The following is a 10,712-nucleotide window of genomic DNA, read 5'->3' as shown; positions in this document are numbered from 1 at the left end:
GAACTATTTTACAATTACATGCTACATAAAAAAAAAACATTAGATCTGCTTATCCAAAGTAAAGGTTTGTAAAAGAACGAACAGCAACCATGAGACAACTCCGCCAAAAAAATCTGTTAACATCTTTCTGTCCCGCTGTCATGATATATTCATTAGTTAGATAACACAGCAAAGTGGCTGTTGAGATGTAACTTTCCTCTCTAAAATTAGAAGAGGGCCAGCATAAGCCCAACAAACTGGCTCTGATTTGCCTTCAAAGGGGCCTTTGAAAAGAGGTCCCGGTCTGTCCTTGAGTGTCCCAATGGGGAGAGTCCACAGTCATTATGAAGACCCATTTCACCTTCTCCTTGGCTTTAAATGAGTTTCATGGTGAACCTGCCACCGTCACCTCCGTCCCCTCCTCCACCACCCATGGAAGACCGGGGAACAAAGTCAATAGTTGCCGTGTGCTTGATCTGACCTTTGCTCTGGCTCCAGAAGAACATGAAGACAAAACAGATGGCCACCGAGCTGAGGAAAGACAGGAAGCCCATGGTGGTGGCGATGATCAGGGTTTTTGCATCAAATGGGTATGGCTTGGCCATTTGAGCTGAGGAGTTGGCAGCTTGGGGATTTGAAGGCTCTACCCACCCCTCCTCTGCGAGGTAAGGGATGGTTCGGTTACGGGGGAGCCCCTTCACATACAGACCAACAGTCAGGCTGTCATTGCCGGCTGCGTTTCCCGCCAGGCACTGATATGTGCCGCTGTCCTGAACTTGGGCAAAACGCACTTCTAGAGTACCATTGGGCAAAACTCTGATTCGTCCTGTTGGAGAAACCACATTCTTGTGGGATGAGATCCAGGTGATATATGGGGATGGATCCCCATCAGCCTTACAGGAGAAGAGAACTGTAGTGCCCTCCTCTACTCTCGCCTCCTGCGGCCTGCGGTCCATGATACGGGCTGGGCGGCAGGTAAACAGCCTCGGGAGCTCCTTCTCTGAGAAGTCTCTGAATTCACGCTGTCTCACCGCATCAGGAGATGAACAAGTGGGCTGATGTCCATCAAAGTTCAAGCGCAATCGGCGACGGACCACCCAAATGAGCCTGCAGTCACATGCTAGGGGATTCCCATCCAACCGCAACACCTGAAGGTTCCCCACAGAGTGGAAGACGCTCTCCTCTAAAGTAGTGAGCTGATTGGATGTCACATTAAGCATGCGAAAGTAGGCCAGTCCCCGAAAGGCTCCTGGCTCTATTCTTAGCAGGCTCGCCCCTGCCAGGTGAAGCTCCTGGAGTCTCAGGAGGTCTCCTAACATATTTCCTTGAATAACAGTGATGGGGTTGTAGGATAAGTCCAGAAAGCGCAAATACACCAGGTGACGAAGTGCTGAGTAAGGAATAGCACTTAGGTTGCAGCTGCTGATGACAAGCGTGGTCAAATTAAGACCGATCAGGCTGTTGCTAGCCATCGTATCCAGTGCTGGCCAGTTTGCAATCAGGAGGCTACGCATACGGTGGAGTCGTCGGAAAGCATTGTTGGGCAGGGTCGTAATGGTAAGACGTAGCATGCGAAGACGTGTTAGGCTCTGGAGCTGAGAAAATGCCTCGGTGGGAACAGAGGTCAGGTTGCTGCGGTCTATGTTGAGCTCCTGCAAGTTCTGCAGACCAAAGAAAGCCCGCTGGGAGATGAAGACCAAGTCGTTCTCCTCTGCGTCCAGCGTTTGCAGGTTCGTCATTTCTTTGAAGGTATAGTCCAGGAAGACCAGAATCTCATTCTGGCTCAAATCCAGAAAGCGCAGACTGGACAAGCCAGAAAACACCCCAACCGGGATGATCTTGAGTCGGTTATTCTTAATCCGAAGCGTCCTGAGATTTTGTAGGCCCTGGAAAGCCTCCACCTCAATCATGGAGATCATATTATCACTGAGATCCAAGTCTTGAAGTTGCGGGAGGCTGGAGAACTGGCGGCGCCCCACGGTCTTAATCTTATTGTGGGATAAATCCAAACGCCTGGCATCACTGGAAAAGCCCTCGGGGACTGAGTTCAAATGTTTGCCAGAGCAGATCACTTCTCTACCCTCAGGTCGACACACACAGCGTGGAGGACAGCTTGCTGCAGATACACACAGTCCAAACTGGAGCAGGATGCTCCAAGCCCCCCATCGGACGACTGACTCCACAAACATCTTACCCCCAGCCTGAGAAGAGATGCAGACATAAACACATTAGCTCTGATGTTTTGACAATTAATGCAGAAATGTTCATGTCTGTACAATATTTTGAATTCACGTTATTTTTGAGTTAGAAATACAGTGTTAAGCACACAGTATGAGTCTCTCCATCAAAACAATGGAAACAAAAGAGGTGGTTTGATGACATTATGAAGTAGGTTGGGATCTACAAGTTGTTATCTTCATTGTTAAACAACCAGCTTCCTGCCTAACTCTCTGACATACCATCTGATGTTTCCCAGGACATTATAGCAAAAGGCAACCAAATTAAACACACCATTATATTAAGAACATTATGGATTTCTCTGTGTTTTAATATTGTTAGAATCATTTGTGATAATGTAGGTACACAACTCATCAAAATACATATCAAAGGACTATTCATTTTTCAGACATTTTGATGCAGAAATTGCACATATTATATCTTTAAATCCCAAACATGATATGATTGCATGGCTTAGTTTAAACTTGAGTAAACACATACCGTTTCAGTCTCCGAGTGCAGATTTTCATAACCAGTCGCAGTCAAGTTGGAATCAGACTTGAGTTAAGTCCTCTGTAGAAATGTGGTCCCGTCAATAACATGCCCTTTTAGAGTAGCCTGGACAGAAGAGAGACAGAAAAACAAGACTTAACGAAATGTGTCTAAACACAAAACAGCATCTAAAATCAATGTTCACCTCAACAGCCTGGTGCTCCAACTAGTAAAATTTCCTGATGATTCATTTTGGAACAGCTGGCCTCATTGAGAATGTCATGGAGAAAAATAGTTGCTTTCATTTTGAGCTTGCCATATAACAGTGAATGACATTTCAAACACCCCAGGACCAGGACAAGAACAAGGTGACACCATTTCCTACTGTTGACAAAGTCCCGTAACATATTTTTTTTACACTTGTCATTTGATATGCTGGCGAGCACAACAAAAAGCACACATTTAGAGCAGCAGAGTGAACCCAATATGAAGCAGATGTCGCAGCTGATAAGACCGGCCTACATCTCTGTACCACAGACAACAAAATCCCTACTTAACTGCTTATCGAAGAATACATCGCACTTTTCAACTCAGGACATTTTATCCAACCAAAGACTGGGGAAGTACCATTAACAGTGCATAACACCCCATGAAGTGTCACATATGATCTGCCCTAAATATTTTTTTTTAAGTATTTGTGCGCCAAGCCTCACGCGTGACGTCTCTCACAGAGCAGATGAGGCCTCAGTGGGATGAAAGCTTTGCCCCCTGGGCCAGGCATCTGGGTTAAGGCATGCCAACTGTAGCCAGAGCCAGCAACAGGGTGAGGGATTTTTCTGAATAAAAAGAGTTTATATACCAAATGATTATCTACAACTAATTTAAAAGAATAGAAATGATCACAAATTAAAGACGGGAGATATATCAGTCTATTCTTTTATATACAGGATCTATTGCATATATGTTTATCCCGACTCACTGAGGTTTTGTGCTGTTACAGAACATTTTTGTGAAGTTTTTTTTCCCTATCTGAATCATAAGTCTCTAGGTAGAATGTGCTGTAAATAGTGTAAAGCCTTTTCACAGAAACTTGAGATTTGGGGGCTGATTACATGACTTCACTTGTAACTTCATTATTCTTAGAAAGAATAATAGATCAGAAACAGTGTTGGCTCGACTGTTGAAGTTGCCAAACTACCTCATATCTCATCTTTCATTTTGAATTGGTAACTACAGTTGACAATAAAGTAATGACTTAACCTTTGATATCTCTTATGTAGACACAAGTGTTGGCAAACTGGGTTCAGGTATGATGCTTTTTTAAAATGGAATGAGCTGCAAACTTAAACCAGAGTCTTAACTTTGAGATTTTAAAGCTCTGCTATTTGATGTTTTTCATGATTCTTGTAATTGTTTCTGTTGGTGACTCGTGCTTGTGAATGATTCTTGTTCTAATGTCAATCTATAAAAAGAGATCTTAATCAGAATGAGATTAAATAGAGATTAAAGTAAAACTCCTTAAGTGAAACCAAAACTAAAATTTCATTTTCATTGGAAAGTTTCCGTCTCCAAGAATTTACAAGATTACTTATATTTTCTCAAAAAAATGTAAGGATAGAAGCTCTTCCTGGACTCAAACTGTCTTTGTTAGAGGTGCTCTTTGGACAAACGATTAAAATGCCTTTATTATCACAGCATGGTCATGTTAGACCTCAAAACCAGCACATTTTATTTAATATGATTGTTTTACTTTAAAACTTTGTTTCAAAATGAGAAATTAACGTCAAACATTGACATAAATGTTGACGAAGCGATGGCTAAACTGGTCTAAGTAAAGAATACTTTGAATCACATTTTAAATTTAAAATCACGGAACTAGCGCTTAAAAAATAAATGAATTATTCTACAGAAGCTGTTTTTGAGACATATTTTGTTTAGGGTGAAATACTTTAACCCGTAAGAACCCATGGTGAGACGCTTGTAACAAACACTTTAAATGTCCTAAATGTCCACTTTAAATGTCCTAAAATGGGTCTGGGTTCTTATGGGTTAACAAAAAAATAGATCTCGATTGGAAAGAGATTTTTAAAAAATTAAAAATAAATAAATCACAATTCAGGTTTAGAAAACATGACCATAAAACAGAAAAATAGGCTTAAAACCAAGTTGATCCAATATCCTGACTGTCAAGAAATGGATTGAATTAAACAATAATGCTGTATTGAGTAAAGAGTGAACACAACTTGCACACTTTTGTAGAAAGGAGTCCAAAAAAAGCGACTTACTGATGTGAAATGCTGCGTGGTGAAATATTACATAATTACATTATTCCTGTCCTGCCTTTGCCAGTTGAATAAACCAGTGCTGGGAAATGTGTGTAAATTATGTATTTCCCTCTCCAAGAGCCACCGCTGAGACCAGCTACGGTACGTGCAACAAAAGTGACTAACCATCAAAATCAATTCTCATTCTTAACACAGCACCTATAAAGTCTCCAAACCCCCACTCAAAACTAAAAGCACAAAACATAACACAGCTCCTATAATGTTCCCCACTGCACAAAACAGCCTAAGAAACACAAACTACACTCAACAAACAGGACAAAGTTATGTCTCAAAAACACAGCTCAGACAATCAAGAACCAGACTGAGTCTAACCTGCAGCTTCTCGCTCTCCAGCGTCAGACAGTGTGGACTCGCCCTCGCTGCAGCCTCTCCGCTGAGCGACAGAGTTGTGGACAGTCCCAGAGCTGCACAGTCTCTGTCTCATCCCCTGCTCCTCATGCAAACAGCTCTTATACTGGCTGGCTGCGAGCGCCGAGTCCCAACACAGCACTTGTGCTCTTAGACTCCCAGGACTCCTTTCAGACCGATATATCAGACAAGACCAGACACAGATACTGGCACTTTATTAAAATCTGCACTAGAGCCAAGTTACCATCGACCGCTGGAAGCTTTTCTTGATTACAGACACAGTAATAATTAAATTCTAACTTCTATTTATTCATTTTTAGAGAGTAATTCTTAATCTAAATGCCTGGTGTAGTGCATTTGGTCTTTTAAGTTTGTCTTATATGGTAGGGTGGTAGTGCCTTAAAGAACTATATCATTTATTTAAAGGTGCACTCTATAGTTTGGGGAAGAAGTTTAAACCAGAAGAGAGAGATTATACTGAAATAAACAAACGCTCTTTGTTTTCATGACTGAATAAACAAACTGACCTTAAAGGACAACACAATTTCATACTGTTTTACTTTGTTTTTACTATATTTATATGCTGTGGTCCATTGTCAAATAATATCCAGTGGCAACATCCCGTTCACGTCAAGACATTAAACTTGATATGTTTTGTTGAGATGTCAATCAATGTGAAGCCTTTAACACATACATATGAGAGCATGTATGTGGTTTGCAGAAACACGAAATGCCAACATTTTATCCTGGGCTGTTTTTCCAACCCCCCATTCTTTGGAAGCAAACATTCAAATGTAAACAGAGTGATTTTGGGTTCATGATGGATAAAAGCCCATATTTATTGCCAGTATCAGTCTTCTCAGTCCCCTCTCAGTGAGTAATACATGGGAGGGGCTCACAATTTAAAAAGTCCTGATCCCCCCTGAGCCACCTTGTGAGAGACATGGACTGACAGGTGTGCCATATCCCGGGCGGGTGGGCTGTCAGTTGCCGAGCTCTTCTGGCCAATCAGGAATCAGGATGACTCCTCCTCTGCTTCTCTGCGCACATTATAAAAGCTACAGTCGAGCCAGAGGCCTTGACCCCGGAGTCACGACCAGGACTGACCCCGTCCGTCAAAATTAGAAAGTGAGGGAATAAATGCATTTGTAATTTCCACGTGTATTTGTCACCCTGCGTGGCGCAAAGTCACATGAGTGTCGCGTTACGGTGTTAATTACGCTAACTATTTTCTATTACGCACGGCCACTGGTTGTTTCTATTAATGATGCGTTTTTTAAAAAAAATCAGAGCAGACAGCATTCACAAACTCAAACCTGTGATAATACAGAACTGCATCATGTCAGATGATTCTGTTTTTATCACCTTAATGTCTTTAATAATTAGACAGTATATCTCTTAAGCCTGGAAAATCTCTATTCTGAGTCTTTGCTCTGTAAAGATTTTGTAATTTATGTAGTGCAAACTGCTCGGGGGGGATGAATATCATGTTTCATCTGAGTCTAAAAACACAAGAATCGCTGATAACAGACAGAAGTGCCTGCCAAAATACTTACTGAATCATCCGTCTTTGTTGACTCTTCTATTGTTATCAGAGCCTGATAAACTACAGAATGTAAACTAGGTGCATTTCTGAGTGATGTTCTGCCTCTCTTTAAATAACTTAGCTTGTGCTGGAGATCTATTCTGGTTGTTTTACCAGTGAACTCCAGTTTTGTTTTAAGCTTGTACTTCATAACACAAGGCGTGGTCGACAGTAAATACAATCTGAAATCTGAACATTTGATTTAAAAAAAAAAGCCTAGGATGTCTCAGAAAAGAGAGAATTAGCAAACTGGCCTTTAATTAGTTCTACTTGGTGATTTACAGATCATTTTATGAAGCCTGGCGGATAATTGTACAATTATTTGCTCAAACTGGAGGCTTAGATATTAGCATTTCTGAGAAGACACTGAATTGAAGTTTTTTGCTAAATTTCAGCAAGGCGAACGCTGACATTAAGCATTTTAATCACATGTAAAATGTCCATCTAATTATTAATTAGTTAAATGAGTTTTGAAGTTTTTGAATCGTGTTTAGTCAGTGTCATTAAGTTGGTTGCTCTGTCTCCTGTAATAAATCACACATCTAGGTATTTGTTATCATTTTATAATAACCATTATAAATAAATGCTAAATATATAGTTAATCAAACAGATAATAAAATGCTTTAGGAACCATTTACAAAGCAATTATTTATTGTAAAGTTGCAATTGAGTCTTATAATACTTAAAACTAAAAAGTTGATAAATACTGTTTGGTTGGCCATTATACAGTTGAAACTGATAAACCTTTACAATCTTTTCATTACATTTGACCATTTACATTGAACTTATGTAACAGAATTAGATTAAAAACAACTTAACCCTAACCCTAGTCCATTGATCGTTTCCTGTTTGATTCAGTTTAATAATACCTTTGTTTGGTAGTTCTGCTTAAAAATGACTTCTGGTTACCGACAGACATCCGTCCATCTGGCTGTTTCTTGGATTTGCTTACATAGTCTGGCCGGATAAAATCCTGATTGACCAACATGAAGCTGACATTTGACATTCCTGAAAAAAAACCTCTCTTTTTTTTTTACATAACTCCGAAAACATCCACTCTCAAAAAAGCCAACCTGGAGCCAACTCTTACCTAATAAAGCAACCACGATGCCAAAATGCAAAAACAATATCAGAGCCAATCGGATGTGACCTTTCCTCAGACAATCCTTTTGGCAGCGTCCGGCCGTCTTTTGGGTGAACTCCCACTTTCGCTTAATTCTCAGCTTCCTTGACTGCCCCTCGACCTCTCTCCTCTGTCATCAGACAAAACTCGTCAAGTCTCTCAGCTCAGGCCCTTATCGCCTTACATCAATCTGTGGGCAGTCGTCACCCCGTGTTAAAATTAGGACTTTCTTCATCGACTGCTCACAGCTGCAGATTTAGTCATTACTTAGTCGCCCACATTTGCTTTATGTTTCCCTGATGGTTACGATTAGGAGAAGGATTATGTTAGACTACTAGCCAAATTAAAAAAAACAATCAGACAAATGATTTTATTGAAAAGCACATCATCAATAGCTTGTGGTTACATGCACTGTCAAAATCCCATCATTGAAATACAGTTTTTAGCTTTAAACATTTAAAAAAGGTAAATAAGATCTCGCGTTAATTAATCAAGGATAATTAAAAAATTAGGTTACAGATTTGGTTGAACACTGTTGCAAAACAAATAATCGGGCTTAAAATTGCGGATGAGTGCTGTTATTAGTTGGGTTTTACTGTTTTATGTGAAATATCTTGTTTATTTAGTTAACTGAATTTAGCTGAACTGTTTATGTGGACGTTCAATAAGATTGCGCAAAGTGGTTTTGCCCGCTGTGAAGCGTCTAATCTGCCAGACATAAAACAGAAGAGGACGTTTTTTCCAACTTTATCGAGAAGATCAAATTCATTTATCCATTCACTCCACCTGTAAAAACAAATATATAAACACATTTTATTGTTCTTCTTTATTGTAATCACAATTTTCAAGACGGACCCTTGTCATGTCTTGGGAACAATAGTTGTGTTGTGTTGTGTTACGTTGCGTTGCGTTGCGTTGCGTTGCATAGATTCCTGCTTATTTGAACAACTCATTCTGATTGGGCTATTACACAGCTTATGTTTTCTGATGTGGAGGAGGGTCACTGGAGGATTTTTATCGATGTATTTCCTGATTATGAAGCTCACCAGAAATGCTTCACTCAGCACTTCAGCTCTGAAATGTTCATCTCATTCACCAAACTGCTAACATGAGCATTTCTGCTCAGGATCACATTCAACAAAGTGCTACAGTGAACAGCGACTCATATCATTATCTTGGTGCAACAGGGCCAGAAGCAAAGAAGAGACGATTCTCAATAGACTTCAACTCTTTTTCTTTTCCTGCATTACGGCTTCATTAGCTTTGAAAAGAAACTCTCTCTCTGAGCTCGGCTCTTTTAAGTATTACCTTATCTTCCCATTTCTCAACGCTCAATCTCTTCCTGTTACTTGGGGACCTGCAGCAAAATGTGAATCACTCTGACAGACAGCGTGTAGTTATGAATATTTGAGGGTGAAAACTTCTTTTTGCAACAGGTGTGCGAAAACTGGAACACGACCTAACATGGTCGGCAGGGTGACAGTCTTTGTTTCCTTCCCTGTTTGGAGGCCTCGAGCGCGAATCCCTCGTGCCAACCAACCCATCTGACCGAGAATGCACAGTCTGATCCCGGCTGGCTTTTCTGACACTTGTCAAAGAGCTATTTTTAGCTTGTCACAGTGAGAAAGACAAGAGCCTGGCTCAAATCCCCAATTAAAGCGGCTGGAACAGAACAACAGCGCAGGGGATCACAGACCGTGAGGTTGTGTCTTTGCACTTTTGTTTTCTGTGTCAGTGTGTGTGTGCTCAAATTGTTAAAAGAGTGTTTGACTGGGTGGTGGTGGTGGAGTTGGTGTGTGTGTGTGTTTCTTTTTTTTATGAGCTTCTGGCACCTGCCGCAGTGTGACGGCCCCTGAGACCTCCTGCATGCGAGCAGCAAATATTAAAAGGTTTGCTGGCAGAACAGCTGTCGGGTGCATAGCTGGAAAACAAAAGTCCCCCAGTCTTTCCCCTTTGGGTTTTGTTGGGGAAAGGCCCTGTAAACAAAATCGTGTCAGGAACAGCATCTATGTCCAACAAAATGTTTAAAATTCAAGAGAGAGGACAGGGAGAACTTTTCCCACCACGAGACGAGTCTGTCACAGATACAAAAGTAGAAACAGAAGTTTAACACTGCAACGCTGAACAGTGACAGCCCAGGCTCAAATATCACGATATCACCGCATCTATAGCCATGCCAGAGAGACAGAAAAGACAATGCACGACAAACACAGAGATAAGTGTGCAGCCAATGAGTCAGCAGGTGTTAAAATATGAATGTAAAGTAAAATCTAGTGGCTGTCAGTGCTAATGTTAGCGAGCTTGTCTCACCAGGTTTCACTCTCTAAGTGAAATACAAGCTGAACAGCGCGGTGAGTCCCTGTGAAATGTTGAGTGCTGCAAAGGGGACAGATGGCTTCGCTGCTGGTTGATAACTGACGCTGACTTGTTTGAAAAGGGAAATAAATGCCTCATTTCAGCACTCGACGTGTGTCTTATTCTTCAGTTAGCGGCGCACTGCGGAGTATGACAGCGTGTCAACCACAAAATGCCAGCTCTTAGTCGTCAATCAACCATTGCCAGTAGAAACGCTCAGAGTCTTGAGGTTTTATGCTCTCTTAAAAACATGCACAATAGCTGTAGA

General features: G+C 41.1%; 1 protein-coding gene across 1 annotated transcript; it reads right to left on the bottom strand.

The window, feature by feature from the left end:
* Positions 1–353: 353 nt before the first annotated feature.
* Positions 354–2,168, bottom strand: lingo4b (leucine rich repeat and Ig domain containing 4b). Its single transcript, XM_073486044.1, has one exon. The coding sequence runs from the start codon at positions 2,166–2,168 to the stop codon at positions 354–356; it is 1,815 nt and encodes a 604-aa protein (XP_073342145.1).
* Positions 2,169–10,712: the final 8,544 nt, after the last annotated feature.

Source organism: Pagrus major, chromosome 17 (genome assembly GCF_040436345.1).
Source record: "Pagrus major chromosome 17, Pma_NU_1.0".
NCBI classification, from domain to species: domain Eukaryota; kingdom Metazoa; phylum Chordata; class Actinopteri; order Spariformes; family Sparidae; genus Pagrus; species Pagrus major.
This window is presented reverse-complemented; position numbering and strand designations above follow the sequence as displayed.

Coding starts and splice junctions, on each gene's coding strand:
- lingo4b (XM_073486044.1), bottom strand. CDS start 2,168: ATGTTTGTGGAGTCAGTCGTCCGATGGGGGGCTTGGAGCATCCTGCTC.